The sequence below is a fragment of the Malaclemys terrapin genome, chromosome 4, assembly GCF_027887155.1.
Source record: "Malaclemys terrapin pileata isolate rMalTer1 chromosome 4, rMalTer1.hap1, whole genome shotgun sequence".
Taxonomy (NCBI): domain Eukaryota; kingdom Metazoa; phylum Chordata; order Testudines; family Emydidae; genus Malaclemys; species Malaclemys terrapin.
This window is the reverse complement of record NC_071508.1, coordinates 14,426,937-14,446,555: the sequence shown is the minus strand read 5'-3', so window position 1 is coordinate 14,446,555 and position 19,619 is coordinate 14,426,937. Positions and strand designations below refer to the sequence as shown.

At 43.3% G+C, this 19,619-nt stretch overlaps 1 protein-coding gene across 3 annotated transcripts in view; it reads left to right on the top strand.

Annotated features, from left to right (window-relative positions):
* The first annotated feature begins 426 nt into the window (after window positions 1–426).
* The window catches only part of SRGAP2 (SLIT-ROBO Rho GTPase activating protein 2), a 209,876-nt gene continuing 190,683 nt past the window's right edge, over window positions 427–19,619 (top strand). For 2 of the 3 annotated variants that reach the window (XM_054025841.1, XM_054025839.1), the window contains exons 1-2: window positions 427–468; window positions 3,467–3,998. In XM_054025841.1, coding sequence (XP_053881816.1) covers window positions 3,932–3,998 — 67 coding nt within the window. In that variant the 5' untranslated portion in view covers window positions 427–468; window positions 3,467–3,931. Of the gene's footprint in view, window positions 469–3,009; window positions 3,075–3,466; window positions 3,999–19,619 lie in introns of those variants that run through there. The other variant, XM_054025840.1, reaches the window with a different exon arrangement.

Here is a 19,619-nt window from a genome sequence, read left to right as displayed (position 1 = left end):
CCCCTCCCAGGGGCCGACCCCCTTCTCTTTGCCCCGGGCCGGCTGAGCCGCCTGCGTCAGCCCCGCTGCCGTTAGACCCCAACGGGCTAGCCCCGGCGAGCCCCTGTCTTCAGAACTGTCACACTCCGTTTGAATCCCTGTCCTCGCTGCCCATTGGAAGAGAGCCAACACTCCCCTAGAGCCTGATTGGGGGGATTGGGGCAAGATCCGCCTCTCAGAGCAGCGAGGACCCGCCCCCCTCAGCTCCTAATTGGAGGAGCCGTGAGACAGAGGCGGGAGAGGGAGACCAGTAGAATGCTGCTATTGGTTAGGAGAGTTGTCACGTCGACACATCCCAGCTGCTGATTGGGGGAGACAGACGAGGGGGCGGGGTGGGTGAGCTAGCGCTGCGGAGGAAACTGACCGCGGGAGCCGTAGCTGGAGAGCCTCGGCTCATGGAGGAGGGAACCTGGCTGCGCCGCGCTGCAGGTAGGCGCTCCGCCTGGGGCTGAGGCGCGTGTCGCGCAGACCTCCGTCCTACCATAGGCGTGCCCCAGCCCATAATACTCCCGCCCCCTGGGGAGACCCGCACTGCCCCCAGCCCGGGGTGGCCGGCACCGGCTGCCCCCGCGAGCCCATTGCTCTTCCCCAGGCGGTAATTCTCCCTGGCTCGTCCAAAGCACCCCGCGCCGCCCCTTCGCGCAGGCAGAGCACCATAGCCCCCTTTCTCCCTAACTGTAACCCCCCCCCCCGGCATAATCCCCCCTTCCCTCCCCCTAACTGTACCCCCCCCGGCATAATCCCCCCTTCCCTCCCACTAACTGTAACCCCCCCCGCGGCATAATCCTCCCTCCCTCCCCCTAACTGTAACCCCCCCCCCGGCATAATCCCCCCTTCCCTCCCACTAACTAACCCCCCCCCCGCGGCATAATCCCCCCCTTCCCTCCCACTAACTGTAACCCCCCCCGCGGCATAATCCTCCCTCCCTCCCCCTAACTGTAACCCCCCCCCCGGCATAATCCTCCCTCCCTCCCCCTAACTGTAACCCCCCCCCCCGGCATAATCCCCCCCTTCCCTCCCACTAACTAACCCCCCCCCCGCGGCATAATCCCCCCTCCTTCAACTGTAACCCCCCCCGCGGCATAATCCCCCTCCCTCCCCCTAACTGTAACCCCCCCGCGGCATAATCCCCCTAACTGTAACCCCCCCCGCGGCATAACCCCCCCCTTCCCTCCCACTAACTGTAACCCCCCCCGGCATAATCCCCCTCCTTCAACTGTACCCCCCCGGCATAATCCCCCCTCCCTCCCCCTAACTGTAACCCCCCCCCCGCGGCATAATCCCCCTCCCTCCCCCTAACTGTAACCCCCCCCGCGGCGTAACCCCCCCCCGGCATAATCCTCCCTTCCGTCCCCCTAACTGTAACCCCCCCCCGCGGCATAATCCCCCTCCTTCAATTGTACCCCCCCCGCGGCATTATCCCCCTTTCCCTCCCCCTAACTGTAACAACCCCCGCGGCGTAACCCCCCCCGCGGCATAATCCCCCTCCTTCAACTGTATCCCCCCCCGGCATTATCCCCCCTCCCTCCCCCTAACTGTAAGCCCCCCCGCGGCATAATCCCCCTCCTTCAACTGTACCCCCCCCCGGCATTATCCTCCCTCCCTCCCCCTAACTGTAACCCCCCCCCCGCGGCATAACTCCCCTTCTCTCCTTCAACTGTAAGCCCCCCCGCGGCATAGCTTCCCCTTCCCTCCCATTGTAAATCCTCCGCCGCGGCATAGCCTGTTCCCCCCCCCCCCCCATTGTAACCCCCGGCATACTCCCCCCCCCTCAATTGTTTAGCCTCCCGCGGCGTAGCCTCCCGTTCCCTCCAACTTTAACCCCCTGCGCAGCCCCCCCACCCACTTGCAACACCCCCTGCGGTATAGCCCCCTTTGCCCCTCCCGCCTCAAATGTAACCCCCCGCGGCACAGCCTCCCTTTCCCCACAATTGTAACCCCCGGCATAGTTCTCCCTAATTGTGTAACCCCCTCGCGGCATAGCCCCCCCACCACGGCATAGCCCTTCTCCTAGGATAGAGTTTCCAGCATATACAATTCCCTCCTCCAGTCTATAATACTCAAGGAGAAATTTCCCCCCCCCCCCGCCTCCCACTATTCCTCTCCCCCGTATAGCACCCAAACCTTCCCCACCCCACACTCCAGGACTGATTTCCCCATCCTCCCCCTTCTAGGAGCTGATCTTCCCCCTTCATTCCCAGAGCTTATCTCCCTTTTTCCTCAGACTTTAATATTCTCTTTCAAACCCATAATAGTCTTCCCACCACCCCCATTTCTTCTCCCTGCTATGATTAGCCGCAGGAAAGGGAATACAGGGTTGGGTCCTTCATTCCAGAAGTGAAAAGCAAATGGGGTTTAGGAGACCAAGTGGTCCTCTCATACGATTGAGTTTGCAGCAGCCAGGATCCCGAGGTGCTGGGGGGTTTTGCAGTCAGCATTGGGGAGCTCCGGTGGTTTCTCCGTGTATTTTTGGGACAGCTTTAAATATGTGTATTTGCGCAGTCTCTTTCCAGCTGGGTGGATAGTAATTGCATAGAGCAGCTTGGAATATCTTCCACTCCCTCCATAACTAAGGGGAGAGCCAGCCACACTCTTTCTGTTTGTTTGTTTTCCATTTAAATGCTCTAACCCTAGTCTGTAACCCTTTCCCGTTTCCTGTCTCTGCTAGCCACGTTGTTCCTCTTGATGTTGGATGTGGATCCAATTGTTGGTTGGCTTTTTAAAAAATGCACATCTCCCTGATTTCTTACATTTGTTACCCAGAATAACTTCTAACACCCCCCCCACCCCCTCCAATTGTGCCCTGACTTCCTCCTGCTGGGAGATTTGCATCTGCCTTGCACATGCTGGGCTGCATTTCCCCTGGCTCCAAATCAGCTTTGATGTCTAGAGGAGATACCTATATTTCTGGATGGGGGGGAAACCAAACAGTCGTAATAATAACAATAATATAGAATAAAAAAGCTGCCACGTCTGTTGAATCAAAGGCTGCTGTTTTAGCTACGCCAGAGGGGATTGATCTTGTTTATGAAATGGTTTGTGGATTCATTTTTGAGCTCCTGCAGTTCATGTAATTTAGGGATTTGAGTCTAATTTTTCAACATATCATGTTGCTGCTTCTCCAGTACCTCTTTTTTCTCCCTGTATTGCTCATTTAGAGAAGCGATTTTTCCGCAGGCTAGTTTCCTTTTACTCCCACCCCTTTTTCCCTGGGGACTGAGCTTTCCCAATGAAATTTTGGGGGGGGGGGTACTTGCTACGATGCAGGCGTTTTATCTTGCTTACCTGGGTGATGTACATATGTAGTAATATGCTGCAACTTAAAGAGGAATTTGCAGTACTACAGCAGCTTCTTTAAATCACAAATTTTGTCCTTGCATCTTGTAACTGACAGTTTAATTTTTAAAAAATATTTTTTTATTTACAGGCAACAAAACCAAAGAAAGCAACATCTGATCCTAAATTTCTACTCCCGTTGGGGATTTTATTTGCATCATCTTTGAGCCTATTTATAAAAAAAAAAAGGGCAAACCAAACCCACACAAAACATGTTGTGCGGAAGGACTTCCACTCCCTGACTGTGCTATTAATGTTAATAATCAGGAAAAGCCTTTGGGGGCTACACGATCTCTCGTCTGAAGCTTGCTGCTGCTGCTAAGGGTTTTGGTGCAGGGAAACAAAACTGCCTTTTCCGCCCGCTGATTTCCTAACATCTGCATGTTTCTGCTGCCGCACTCCGTCTCACACCCTCTTCCCATGGACTGATTTTTTTTGTTATTGAGGGTTGGAAGGACAAGAAACCAGGGCATTTCTTTGGGAGAAACAAAATTGCATTTATTTGTTGCATTCTGGTGGATCTGTTCTGAGGTTAATATTTTTGGAAAGGAAAAACATGACGTCGCCAGCTAAATTCAAAAAGGATAAGGAGATCATAGCTGAATATGACACTCAGGTCAAAGGTAGGAATAATTTTACATCCGTCTATATTGTTACAGTTTTGACTTGCTAATGCAGGCGTTTGCACTAGATATTTGGGTGGGGACTGGGAGAAGAATTTGCAGTGCAATCTTGTAAGGGATTTGCAGTAATTTTCTTTTTCTCTTAAGGGTGGACTCCTGGGTATGTCCATGTTGTTTTAATGCATCCTAATGAGAGGAATTTTTTTCTGTATATGAAAACCCTTGAGTTTACAGAGTTGGGTTTCTTTTTCTGGATGTTTTAAAATATGGTTAGATTTGAAATGTGATAGGCAGTGAATAGCTTTTCAATTTTTTTCCCTTAGGGAATCTTTAAAAACCTCTGTAAAAGCATAAGAAGGTATATCACTTGCCAGTATTGTGGACCCTTGTTCACATCAACGCTTCATAGCTGTCTGTGCCAAAAAGCTATAATATTCAGACTTCTACTCTCCATAAATTCACACTTCATACAGCTCTGGCTTTAACACCCTACATTTCCTGTGCATATATGGACCACTGTTCTGAATGTAATTGGCATTTGCAATGACAATAATTTGTATATATTCCAAAGAAGTGTGTGTTGCTGCAAATGAGCTTAAGGCTTGATCAGGACATCACATGCCCTCAGTGATAAAGAAGGTGGTGAATGTTTGTAAAGTTTTCAAGATAATTTTTGTGGAAAATATTCTTTGTGCTTGTGACTTGGCAAATTGTTGCTGGTGGGAAATCAACTGCATTTAGCTTGTTGTCTAAAACTTGTTTGGTACATTGGTAGGGGAGGGGGGAGATGGCCTTGGGGTTGAGGCAGAGCACTGGAAGTTGGAGATCTGGATATAGTTAGACTTGTGTTATTTGGTTCAAGTCACTTAGTCTCTGTGTAAAATAGTGACGTGTGAGCTGCTCCTCAAAGGAGTGCTGTGAAGCTTAATTCATTAGTGTAATGATTTAATGCTTTGAGATCCTTGAGTGGGAGGCCACAGAACTGCAAGGTATTTTATATATGTATATTTTTAATTTCCCCTCTACCACCTCTTATTTAATGAACCATAATCTTAACTTGACAAGCTAGTCAATCTAGTGGAATGTCAATAGCCAGCTGGAGGTGCTGCTTCAAAAAGATGGACTCTGTCCTGTGCTCTAGTGGCTGGAAGTGAGATGTAGGTGGTGCATAAAACTCAGTAAATTAAAATATGTATGGAGATGTGATTCCCGCCCCTTGTTTCAAAATGGGTCAGGGGAGGGTTCCCTCCTCCAGCTTTCTGAAACAATGCACAAGGCACTTTTTTAACCTAGAGCTCTTGAATATTGTAGCTCAGATCTATTGAATGATTGGTCTGAGAAGGATTTAGAGTAGTAATATAATAAAAAAAAAAAGCTTAAGGTTTATTTAGCCAGCCTGCCATCATATACTCGTTGGCTGTGATCTCATCAGCTCTTGCACCTGAAATTGGATCAGCTGTGGTCAGTATTGGAATGGAAGCTCTGTAAGAAAATGCCAAGGAGTGCTGGTTCAGGAAATGGCATTGTGTCTCTCTAGAACCAGGGCTCCAGCACAGTGATGAGGGGCACTGAACTGTGTGAGACTAAAATCCAAGGTTCTGAGCATTTTGTAGTTATTAAAAATACAGTTGTCCTAGTGTAGCAATAACTATCATGTTAATTGTGGTGTCTTGGTCAATTTCCAAATGTAATTAATTACATGGTGCCTCTAAATTGCCCCAGTAGTTACATATGGATGTTGATCTTCTTGTTTACTCTCCTTCTGTTAAGTAGTGTTGCTAAAGGTATTTTACTCCTGAGGTGGCTGCAGCAGTGGTAGTTGAAATGAATCACATTTGTCATACTTGGATGCTGTATAAATTGCAAGGTGTTGTCTGTCTTGCTCTAGGGTGACCAGATGTCCCGATTTTATAGGGACAGTCATGATTTTTGGGTCTTTTTCTTATATAGGCTCCTATTTACCCCCCCACACACCCCGTCCTGATTTTTCACACTTGCTGTCTGGTCACCCTAGTCTTGCTCTGATTGATATGAGAAAATTCCTCTATCTTTGCTGGCATTTGAAAGCTTAACACCTTTTTAGCTGCATTCCACACTGGGATGATGTAAGGCAGCTGTGTTTTGAGACATCACTTAAAATCCTTAATCCACAAACAATGAGCTTGTGTGCATGTTCTCTAACCTAAAAGTTGCTGCTAATCCCTAAATTTGGTTTGAAAAATTCATTAACTATTTGGAGTTGGTTAACAAAAGACAATATTAAGAAGGGCATCAGCTGGTGATTAATAAGGTCATAATTACAGCCCTATGGTTGAGCTACTGAATGAATGTGATCATCAGATTGTGAATGTCTTGGAACAAAATGGATTAGTTAGTGGCAATTCATAGTTCTGAATTAATTTTGATGTTTACATGTTTGTTCCCTTGGTCCAGCAGCCATGACCATATCCCTTTTGGGGTGCAACTGTGCCCATAGGTGATTTTTTTTTTTTTTTCCTTCTCTTCAGACTGATTCCCAGCCCGCAAGTGGCTATTGTGCAATCTCCAAGTCAATGTTGATTTGTAGCTTCCTCCCTGGAGACTAGGAGTATTCTCTCTTCTTTGATCTCTACCTTGTAAGGCAAGGATCATGCCTTGTTCCGTTTGTTTTAATCCAGCATCTAGCACAATATGACTGTGAACCTGAATGTGGTCTGTGGGTGCTAATGTAATATCTCTTTGGTGTGTGGATGTTCAAATCTTGGTAGATATGTAGAACTGTTTAAAATGATATCCCATTGAGCTGTAGAGAATGTGGCTTTCCAAATCAACTTCAGTGGTTTAATTTCCCCTATTTGAAACCTAGATGGTACATAAAACTGACAGAATTTGATCGTTGATTGTGCTTGTCACACTGTCTAGAATAGCTCAGAACCAAGAGTGCCAGGCTCAGGGCAGACACTGCAAACTGGTTGGTATATTCTATAATTAAATTTTACCAAGCCAGTAACACACCTGCACTCCCACAGCCACAAACAGTCCCCTTAGGCTCTCCAGCGCATTTTACCATGCAGACAAACTAGACTTTGTGATGAAAGGTTATTAAAACCAAAAATCACCTCAAATTAGATTACTCCCAATCCCAAGGGATTGGTCACTTATCCCAGGTCAATGGATACTCTCGATCCCATACCAAAAAAAAAAAAAAAAATGCTGGCAGCCAATCTCTCTAGTAAGCTAACTAAAGATTTATTTTCTAATAAAAAGTGAGTTATTGAAAAGTTAAAGAAAGTAAAATACATTAACAGGTAAGTCCAAGTTTGTAAATCCAGAGTAGTAGTAGGCTGCTCGTTTTCCATAAATCTCGCCGGGTCACCCAAAATAACTTCGGGGATCTGTCTTACATCTGGAATGCTCCCTGAAAGTGTCCAAGTGGCTCAGATATACGTGATTATTCTCTGGATCCATTTTTATAGCTAGCTTTCCCCAAAAAACAACCTGGCAAGTGTTTCTGTCACAGCATAGGCTTTTTGTGTGTTGACTAAATGCAGATTGAGGCTGTGGATTTCCTGTTGTAGAACACCGGGACCCATGCTTTGAAGTTAGCATGCTGCTTCTTTTTTACAGTTCCAAGACCCTAATCCTGTTTGATGGGCAATCCAATTACAGAAGTATACACAATGCATTTAGTTGCAGCAATCCAACCAATCGTTCATTAGTTTTCATGAAGCTTACACATCAAGTAAATTCTCACTAACGTATACTTTTGATCTAGGCTAGGGTAATAATGTAATGCGATTGTAAACAGATTATAGGTAAGTGAAGACAATAACATTAACATTTGATATCCACACACAAGTGAATTGTCCTATGCCTTTGATTTGAACTGGTCTGTCAGAGTCCCAATGCTTCCATGAGCTTCAGAATATTTTGCATTATGGGTTGATGGAAGAAGAAGAGAACTTCAAGGCAATCCTCTTGAATAAGTGTGGTTGAGAATGGGTGTTGTCTTGGAATACAATACTGTTTAAATAGTGAGTTGAAATTCTCCTGAGAACTGGGGTGGAGTTTGGGGGTGGGGGTGGAGAACCCTGTTTCTCCATTATGTGTTTATGAAGATTGAGATCTACAGAGTTGGAAAGTGAGATTCCATGATTCCCGTATGGACCCTTTAATAGTGCAAGCTCCTCTTCTTGCCTAGATTGTTTTAATCCTTTGGGGTATAGCAGCCGGGTATGTCATGGAGCATGCTTTCCGTGTCCGATTTGGACTACTGCACTTCTGGGTCTGATGGAGACCACCATGATCATTTTTAGCATAAATGTTGGAGTGTAGACTTTGAGAGAAGAAAGGCCAATGCTCTATTTTCTCTCTTCTTCTTCCCCTTCTAATCTCCAGAGAGCATTTTATTTAATCATTTTGTGGAAAGCTTCTGTAAATAGCTTAAATGGTTGGGGCTACAGAGATCTCATACTGGAGTTTTTATCACCGCAAGGGTTCCACAACCATTTTTTCTCTCTCTCGGGAAAAGTCACATGTTAAAATAAATATAAATAAATATATCCCCCTATGTGAAAATCAAATCACTTGAAACAGTTCATTGTACTTAGATCTATTTTTTCCCATAGTCCACGTTAATTCATGACAGGCGGAGAACATGTGTACATGGTCATGCAATCAACTGAGTAAACAGATCTAAACAAAACTAACAGAAGATGTTTGGCTGATGTTCCTATAGTTAAACACATCCCCCCACATGCTCTCAAATTCAATCTGCTGTAAAACTTGCCTTACTAATCTTTCCAAAGCAACTCCACCAACTTTCACATACATCCTCTTACTTTCTGTTGGGTAGAATTCCAGGTGGTTTTCTTGACCTGATGTTTTCCTTTTGCTTTTACCACTGCTTGAAATCAGCAAGTGACTGGTCTGTGAGTTGAGGTGAGCAACTGTAAGTGATGTTAGCTGTAATCTTAATTTTGATAAGGTCCCTTGAGCCACATAACACTTTCCTTCATGGGAACTACTGTGCTATCTTAAAAAGGTCTTGTTGAGATGGGACCCACTAGAAAATTGTTCCCCTATGGAAGGGGGAGTGATAAGCAATTATAACATACCTTGAGTTACCATCATCATCTTTAACCTTTTAATTCACCATCTGGTTAATAGACCTTTTTTGAAAGGTCCCTCCTGAGAATTTGAGATCTTATTCCTGATACTCTCACAGATCTTGGGAGACAGACCTGTCCTCGCTTACAGACAACCCCCCAACCTAAAGCAAATACTCACCAGCAACCACACATCACTGAACAAAACCACTAACCCAGGAACCTATCCTTGTAACAAACCCCGATGCCAACTCTGTCCACATATCTATTCAAGTGACATCATCATAGGACCTAATCACATCAGCCATACCATCAGGGGCTCGTTCACCTGCACATCTACCAATGTGATATATGCCATCATGTGCCAGCAATGCCCCTCTGCCATGTACATTGGCCAAACCGGACAGTCTCTACGCAAAAGAATTAATGGACACAAATCTGACATCAGGAATCAAAATACTCAAAAACCAGTGGGAGAACACTTTAACCTGTCTGGTCATTCAGTGACAGACCTGCGGGTGGCTATATTACAACAGAAAAACTTCAAAAACAGACTCCAAAGAGAGACTGCAGAGCTAGAATTGATATGCAAACTAGACACAATCAACTCCGGTTTGAATAAGGACTGGGAATGGCTGAGCCATTACAAACGTTGACTCTATCTCCCCTTGTAAGTACTCTCACACTTCTTATCACACTGTCTGTACTCGGCTAGCTTGATTATCACTTCAAAAGTTTTTTTTTTTTTTTTTTTTTCCTCTTAATTAATTGGCCTCTCAGAGTTGGTAAGACAACTCCCACCTGTTTATGCTCTCTGTATGTGTGTATATATATCTCCTCATTATATGTTCCATTCTATATGCATCCGAAGAAGTGGGCTGTAGTCCACGAAAGCTTATGCTCTAATAAATTTGTTAGTCTCTAAGGTGCCACAAGTACTCCTGTTCTTCTTATTCCTGATACTGTGTATAAACCAATTGCACAGAATGGAGTTACTTGCAGAGCCCTCCTTTGTTTAATGTCCCATTGAGATCCGTCTTGGATTGGAGGTAGCAGTTTTGTGTCTGTGGAATTTCTGTGTAGCTCTTTTCAGAACTTGCCAGTCTCTTCATTTTGATTTAATTTTGTTTTGTTTCCATTTACCGATATGTATATATACGCATGCATTTGGGAGTTGCAACTGGGCCTTTGGATGTTTGTTTGCCAATGGCTGCTCAGTAAACTATGTAAATAAATAATGGAATAAAGTTTTCAATTATTCACTTTGACAGGGGTGAGTGGAATATCTTAAGATTTCCAGTTTGTGTATATTGCATTACTGTTTATATTTAAAATGTAAAACTACCTTTTAAGGGTTTTACAGTTAATCATTGCTTTGCGTGCATAAGTGATTCCATTTGTTTGCAGCAATGAGTTACTTCAAACTTCTGGTATGGAATTGCTTTAGAAGTCCTCTGTTTTTTCCTGCAGTTTTTGATAGTGCTAATCCTCTGAGCTTTGAATCTGTTCAGAATGTGCCAACTAAAAAGTTAGATCCCAGATGGGGGGACCGTATTGGGAGACTGGTGCAGTGTTAGATATGATTTCAGGATTTTTGTTGTTGTTCTTGTCTCTTATTTGGGCTCCCTGCTAATGGATTATTAACGAGGAGGGGGAAAGAATACAGCTATTTCCTACTTCACGCCCACCCCCAGAAAAACCTTCCTGTGTGTCTAGTCTTCTCCAAATTAATCAAATGTTCCAAGGCTAAAATCTGAAGCTGATCAAAAGACTTCATTCCCTAATGGGTATCAGTTTCTTTAGAAGGCAAGAGAAAATGTTGTTTTCTGCTTGAGCTCATATAAGTAAGTGTGGCAGAACTCATTTTTTAAAAATAATTTCAATGGATGATATTGATGCTTATTTTTAAGCATTTGTTCTTAAATTTTCACTGTTGGGGGTGTGTGAGAGCGAGAGAGACAATGATCATTTGATAGTAGATGTTGAGATTCGAATAGTTAAAGCTTTATTACTGTTAACACAAATTGTCAACATCACGTACAAGAAATACAAAGTAAATATCCTTAAATGAAACTAATAATTTCTCAAGCAGCATTTATCTTACTTTGTCTATCTGTACACTTCTCTTATCAATGGAAATATTTTTTCATCTGTTTGTCTGCATATGGTGAAATTGACACTGGTAACAAGCTAATCCTTCCACGCCTACTTATGAGCCTGTTGTCCTCAATCAGCTAGTGTTTATCCACCATGCTTGTTCCCAAATGATTTTCTCTTCCCGTGGAGTGACCCCTATCCATCCTTCTGCCTCTTAATTTAATCAAGTTAAACAACTGGATTAAAAAAAAAAATCGCCTTGATTTTTTCCATTTCTGGCATTTGCTTTAAGACCATATATTGGGTAATTCCACCCTCTCCCCTTTATAAATTCTGAAGAAGGCAAAACCTAAACCCAGAATTCTGTGGACATTTGTAACTATCCCTCTACCTTGCTTTCCCCCTCCCCACCCTCAGGCAAGTATGCTTATTGGAAGGATGAAGGTTGGAAAACAAAATCCAGGAAAAGGGTAAAGTGCTTCATAATTAGTTAATTATCCATCTTTGTGCATGGATTTACCTTTAGAGTTGACAGTTCAAATAGTTAAACAGTATTCCTTTTCATACTTAGGAAATCTGTGTAGTGTCTCTCAAACATAAGCAATATGAGGAATTTCTGAAATGGGATGTCTGAACTCTTCACTATTAGTTTCTGCTAACCTAAGAGGCTTTGTTCTCATTGCTCATGATTGAGAAATTATCAACTTTTGCTGAAAATAATCTTCTTAAATGGACATCTTTCTGAACTTTAAATACGTATGTTCTTGGAGGAAGCAGCTGGGAAATGTGGATCCCTAGCTCTAGTTGAGTAGGATTATTTTAATGTGCCATCTGTCAATTAGAAGCCAAATTTTTATTCTCTAAAAATGTATCAATCAATGGGAAGGTGACCAAGAAACAACATGGAAACTGGAAGCTGGTATCTGATGCATTACAGATTTTTCAATATCTTTGTAATCAGGATTATTTAAAAACTTAGAATATTGAACACAGTCAAAAATAGATTAAATTTCTTTGTAATGGTTTCAAACAGGTACATTTTGTGCTGTCACCAGCTATATGTATCAAGGACTTGATCAAGGCATTTTCTTGTATTCCTCCACCCTCGTCCATATAACAGATGGCAAAATTTGGAGCTGGAGCATGACCCAAGGAAGAATCCAATTGACAGCTTGCATTAATTCCTGCAACGTATCCTTGCCATAACTGCTTGTAACCTGTAGCGACTAGAAATGGTCTAGATTAGTGGTTCTCAAACTTTTGTACTGGTGGCCCCTTTCACATAGCAAGCCTCTGAGTGCGACCCCTCCCCCCTTATAAATTAAAAACACTTTTAAAAAAAAAAATAGATTTAACACCATTATAAATGCTGGATGCAAAGCGGGTTTTGGGGTGGAGGCTGATAGTTCGTGACCCCCTATAATAACCTCGTGACCCCTTGAGGGGTCCTGACCCCCAGTTTGAGAACCCCTAGTCTAGATGCAACCATACCCGATATTTGTAGAAACTGGACCTGTGGCTTGGACTTGTATTTAAACACAACAGCTTTGGTCTTCTGTAAAACTCATTTTGGTTCAGGATCTCCTATTGCTTATGCCAGTCTTACCTTTGGGACTACTCTGTGGACTTTAAATAGAGTCAGGCCGATGTAAATCAGGAATAAAAAGGCAAATCAAGCCCTACTCACCCCTCCACCATTCAGACATTCATTGCAACCCAGTGTGCTATGGGCTAGGGAATCAAGACTGTGAAAAGCCAGCACTTCCGACCAACTTCAGTCATGAAATAAACCATTTAGGATGCTTCCACATATTCTTTCCCCCTCCCCACCACTAGTTCTGAATTTAGCAAATGCATTTATTCCAGATTCTATTCCTTGCTCTGGTAACCCCATGACAACTAGAAGAATTTTAAAATTCTTCAACATTCAGTTTACTTACTCTCATGTCTCTGCTTCTCCACACCTTCTTTTTGTAGTTAAATAATAACATAGTGGGAGAAATTTACTCAACCACATTCACCTACCTAGTTATATTGAAACATTATGTTCTTCTGGGTCTCCTTGGATTATCTACTTCGGTGTCAGTGTGGGGAGGATGTATCATTCATCACTGGAAGATCAGTTCTTCATTGATGGCTTTGTGCAAAACCTCTGTGTCCCTTCCACTTTGCATGTCCTAGCTGGCTTTAGTGTCTCACACTGATACTTGCATATTAATGTCAATTTCAGTTTTTATACATTCATTTGAATTAGCTTTGGGGTTTGGTTCACAATCGCCACACTACAGTTAGTAGCTATCTTGGATTGTAGTGGTGATGTGGTAAGATTAATGCCTTACTTCTGAGGAACTGTCCCTTCTAAACGTTGTGTTAGCACTTTGATGGTATGAGTATTATCTTCATTTTACAGATGAGGGCAGTTACTTCTCACCGGCAACGTAAATATTTACTTTGTTGCTGTTGCGCTCTAGGGCTTGTGACCCAGAAGTGCTGCCTTGAATTACTAGTGTGAGAGCTAATCATTTCTTGAACAAGTTGAAGCAAGGATTTGGAATTAAAAACAAAACAAAACACTACTTCCTTTGCAAGTCTAAATATAAAATGATCATGTGTTTACAAGAACAGGCATTATTTGGGAGTGCAGCTTGTACTCTGGAGTCAACGTGGGCATGATGTTACAATAGTACTGTACAGTCTGTGACAAGTCTAGATAAGAATTAGCGATTGGCAGCTTGGTAAGAGTTTAAGCGTTTGGAGAAATAAGCCTACAACTTGTCATTCCTAAGCACTAGGAGTGGAAGCAAATATATATGTAAATGTGGCTTGGGGGAGGGGAATTATCCTGAACTGGATACGTCTGGCTCCACTGAATCCAATGTGTACACTTCTGTATGCTCCAGCACGTTCCATGGAATAATGCTGCAAGTCTTGGTTGTAAAACATAAGCAGTAAAGCCTCTATCATTGTTTTGAGGTGGGTGGCTTTTGCTTCCTTTTCTCCTCCAGGATTCTAATAAAACGTGGGGGAAGTCATCTGATGGCTGTGTTCCAAAAGCAGGAGAAATGTGGCTGTTAATAAAAAATAAACCTGAAATTAAGATTGGCCTGTTTTTAAGGCTTTCAGTAGAAAAGCATGTTTGTATTGCCACTTCGAGCATGCTGGATTTTGGGTTGTGTGTGAAATTGAACCTTACTTTAATTGTAGGGAGGAAAGGGAACCCTTCAGTCTTGGAATGGACACACATTAGGCAGGCCAGTCCTCGCTTACAGGCAACCCCCCCAACCGGAAGCAAATACTCACCAGCAACTACACACCACACCACAGAGACACCAACCCAGGAACCAATCCCTGTAGCAAACCTCGTTGCCTACTCTGTCCCCATATCTACTCTGGCGACACCATCAGAGGACCCAGCCACACCATCAAGGGGCTCATTCACCTGCACATCCACTAATGTGTTATATGCCATCATGTGCCAGCAGTGCCCCTCTGCCATGTACATTGGCCAAACCGGACAGTCCATCCGCAAAAGAATAGATGGACACAAATCGGACATCAGGAATGGTAACCTACATAAGTAAGTGAACACTTCAATCTCCCTGGTCATTCTATTACAGATTTAAAAGTCACTATCATTGAACAAAAAAACTTCAGAAACAGACTTCAAAGAGAAACAGCAGAACTAAAATTCATTTGCAAATTTAACACCATTAATCTGGGCTTGAATAGGGACTGGGAGTGGCTGGCTCATTACAGAAGCAGCTTTTCCTCTCCTGGAATTGACACCTCCTCATCTATTATTGGGAGTGGACTACATCCACCCCGATTGAATTGGCCCTGTCAACACTGGTTCTCCACTTGCGAAGTAACTCCCTGCTGTCCATGTGTTAGTATATAATGCCTGCATCTGTAACTTTCACTCTATGCATCTGAAGAAGTGGGCTTTTTACCCACAAAAGCTTATGCCCAAATAAATCTGTTAGTCTTTAAGGTGCCACCAGACTCCTTGACATTTTAGTCGAAAACTTCCTTGCTACTGTTTCTGAGATCAATCAAAGCAGGAGTTTTTATCTTGGAGAGCCCTTGATCTTATTGTGGTCTATGCATGGGGGAGGGGGAGGGGAGAGAGAAGAGTAAAGCCATGTGGCATATTGGGGGAAGTAGTCTTAAAAGAAAGCTTTGAGCTGGCTTAATGAGCCCCATCTACAACACAGAAGGCATTGATTTGCTGTCTTTTTTTTTTTTTTTTTTTTCCCCCCCTTCTCAGATGCTTTAAGCACAGCAGAGGGCAGGAATTGGTGCATTCTGTTCTGTGTATAGGAATACTATCCAAAAGGGATGGGGGCATTCATAAAGGCAGGCTAGCTCAAATAAAGTTGCTGTGTAAATGTTTGTGCACACAGAATGTCTTGAGAGGGGAAGAAGGCTCGTCTTGAGGAAACCAGGTCTCAGTGCCACTCAGGTTTGGCCCGGTTGCTGTAATGCCTGGGGAGCCGCCGGGCCCAGCCAGCCAGACACGAACTGCTGTTGTGCGGTGAGTGCGGGGTTGGCTTGCTCTCCAGCATCCCCCACTACCACCACTTGCCCAGAGCCTCCCCTTTGCACTGGGCCAGGATTAGAGTTGCAGTGCCGGGACGGAAGGTGCTCCTGCCCCCTTGGTCCATGCGCCCTTGGTGGGGTGGGGAGGTGGTGGCAGAGGAAATGGATGATGGCCTGTGACCTTGTATCCCGCTCCCCAAGTAGTTTAGACTTTGGGTGGGTTGCAGAAGAAGACAAAATACAGGTGACAGGTTGCCTTGGTAGAAAGTTTGGAATCCACTAAGCTTGAGCTCTGACTATACCAGGTTTCTCTTACTGCAGTTGGATAAGAGCTGGCAGTCCTGTGGCTCAACTTCATTAACTGTAATGGTGCGCTCTGGCCTGCCAGCCCATCTTTTTTATATTATATATAATAAAACCTCTAAGATTTTATTTTTGTAAAATTTTAAAACTCAAATTTCCTTGCCAATGCTGTCATTTGAAAGAATAACCCAGGCAACTCTCACTCATCCTTATGTACTTTTAATTTAAATAAAAAAATCACAAGGCATGGCTGAATGGTAGATGCTTGGCTGACTCTTGTCTACTTTGGGGAATAGGAATAGCTTGTGCTGGGTGGCAGTCATTCCAGACTTTATTCAGAGACAGCTAAAGTGCTGAAATACTGAAATCTTTAACAAGCAGTTACAATTATTTTGGGATCCCATTTATTTCTATAAAATAAACTGACTTAGACAAGTGTGAGGCTGCAGATTTGCTTATCATGGTAGAAATGGTGGCACATAAGCAGCTCCTGGCATCTTGACTCTAAGAAGGTAACCGAAAAAGCAGATTAACTCTAAACCGGGAGAGGATTTGATCTACAGGAGGAAAGTGGTGAAGTGATGAAATTTAGACAGCGCTATTAATTTTGAGGCTTATTTTTTTTCTTCTAATAACTTTCAATAATAGCATCTTGGCGTCCATTCTCTTTCTTAATCTAAAATAGTGTTTTTTTTGTCTACATTTGGACAAGTATTTTCACGCAAATTATAAATAGCAGAGCTTTATGATTTACAGATGGTGAGAGCTTACAATTTGTACTTAAAAATGCTAGAAATTGTAGCATGGAAATTAGTCTTTGACTTTCTTTAGCTGAGTAATTCCCCGTGTACACCATTCTCTTCTGAATTTTTGAGAAAAGTAGCTCGGTTTCTGTCAAAGTTGTAGCTGACTTAGTTGCCCCGAACTGCCTGTCTCTGAGTAAGCAGATCTTTTTGGTTTTTTTCTCCAAAGAGGTAAGGCTCAATCGATCAAAATGTTTCTGTGGCATTGACATGTTTTATAAGGGCAATGAAAATGGCAGCAGTTTTCTTGAGAGGGTAAATTCATCTGCTTACTTGCCGTTGGATTTTAAGTTGCTAATACAGGCATTGCTCTAATAATTAGTCATGAGTATTCATTTTCTGTGTGTGTGTGTGTGTGTGTGTGTATTTTATAAACCAGGCAGAAAGTAGTGTTTCTAGAATAAGAACAATGACCTGAGATCTTGGTTGGTTTGACGACCATTCAGGCAGATCTTCTAGTTTATTTTAATTTTTCACTTTACTTTAAAATTGCCATGTGTACTGAAGGAATATATAAAACGTTGCTGAGGAGAGAGCAATCTCAAGCTTTCTAAGTACTGATGAATGTACTTAAGAATTCTATTGCCAGTTGCATGCTATGGCTTCTTTATATGGATGCAGTTTTCCACACATGGTGTCTAGACACGTGGTACAATACTGAGCTTGTAGCATAGGATGTAGACGTATCCCCCAGTCTGCCGATTACTTCATCATGGATCCTTAGAGTAAAGGGAACGAACTGTGTGGCTTTAGGAGGCTAATATGGGATAAAGAGCCTTTTATCTGTTTCCAGTTTGAAACTAGGTGGTCGCTGATGGTGACTGAAGGGGTGTGTGTCTCCTCCTCCCAAAAGGTCTTGCACTAGTGGTAGAAACAGTGCTAATGCAGCTTGGCTCAGGGCAGGTCCAGAGGACACAGTAATAGCCAAGAAAGCCAACAGTCATTGATGGCTTGTCACTTCTGGCACTACCTCTGGTGGAGGTGCACCATTGGTAGCATCAGTGGGACATCTTAGGGGAGAAAATAGCTAGTGTAGACTAGGCCTTCAGGGCAGTTACCTTGTGGCTGTTCAGTGACCGGTATGAAATTCAGTAGTAGGTCTAAGTTTCTAGTGTACACCACTGTATTTTAGGGGCTAATTGATCCACCCCCTTGTTTCCCATCTCAGCAGAGGCCAAAAATTCAATAAATCTCTGACTCCTAGAAGTGATCTATCCAGGTCACAGGGAACCATCATTTGCAGGACCCCTTTGAGAAAGCTTTTATTATCAGTAGAAGCTTTTATATGGTGCCCATCACTGTTGTATCTAGGTGCGTGTAAAATAATAAAACTCAGATAAGCAAAGCACCAGGCTTCCCTGGTAGTGCTTAATCAGAATGGGAAGTTCTGGGGGAGAGAGGTGCATCTTACCACTAAACAATGTACTTGAAAGTACATAACATGTCAGAGTTCTCAAGAAACTGAAGTGCACTCTTTTGTTTTCTTGGGTATTCCAGAACAACTAGTGACATACAATAGACCACAATTCACTGCAGCAGAATTTACACTCTCTCTAAAAGTGTCTGAGTTAATGCTTAAACATATTTCTGTAGGGAGTAAATTCCAGAGGCATGGGCCTGCTGCCAAGAATACCTGGCGCCTGCAAGCTTCACCCATATGCCATAACTGTTTCTGTGGATAATAGGGCTTCAGTCCTCTGGGCTGTTGAACTAGCACTGATTCCACTTACAATAGTTCTCTAGACTGAGATCAGGACTGGATCGTGGGTTGGAGAAACATCCTGTAAACTACCAGATGCAGTTCTTTAATTTAAACTAGTGGTTCTCCATCTATTTACCATTGTGGGCCTCATATGCAGCTGTGTGTGTTATGTGGGCCACATCCACACACACTATATATATACTACCTGTATGGCCCTGAGGATGTCACATGGGCTGCAGCTGTGTGCTAATTGGGTTGCAAGTGGGCTGCAGGCTGAGAACCACTGATCTAAACAGGTGCTAGGTGGTAACCACAAGTCAGTCAGTGATAGGCTGCTATGCAACCAACTGGTATCTTGGAATTCTTGTTCATCTACCCAGTTCTGTTGGTGGAGTGCAATATCCCAAATTCTTTTTTGGCAACCACAAGTATGATGACATAGCTGCTACTCCCCAGGTGCTTCTTGTCATTCCAGATAATCCTCCTGGAAATTTTAGAAACAAAAAATTAAACTGCACAGAGAATAATCGCTGCCCTGCTTTATCCAAAACCCTGGGTGACTGGTATCAGTTTAGAGCTGGGGATGTTTCAACCCACCTTTCTCTTGAGTTTGGTTTAGTGATGCCTTTACGTTCATCGCTTTAAAGCGATACACTTTTGATCATTGTTTGGTGCTTGCAGTGACTTATGGTGTTTAGCTGTACTTTGTCAGTGGTTCCTGGGGGGGATGCCTGAGTTCATTCCTTTAGGGCTCACAACTTCATGTCTCTGAAAAGAGAATATTAACGCAATGAGGAGATGTTTGGCCATTGATGTTGATCTTGATTTTTTTGAGGTTTTTTAGTGTGGTCTGGTTTGTAGAGTTAATACTTCAGACTGTCCTCCAAGATATTACTCCATTGATACATGCAGCCAGACTCTCAATTATAACCAGAAAAAATGACCATACCTGTCACATGTAGTTTCAGCTTTACTAATAAGCACATGTATTCTCTGAATTGCAAGATTTGGAATAGGAGAAGCTGCTTAATGTATGGATTGATCAATACTTGTGGCTCTGTCAGCTTTGACTTGGAACCTGTGTAAGTTT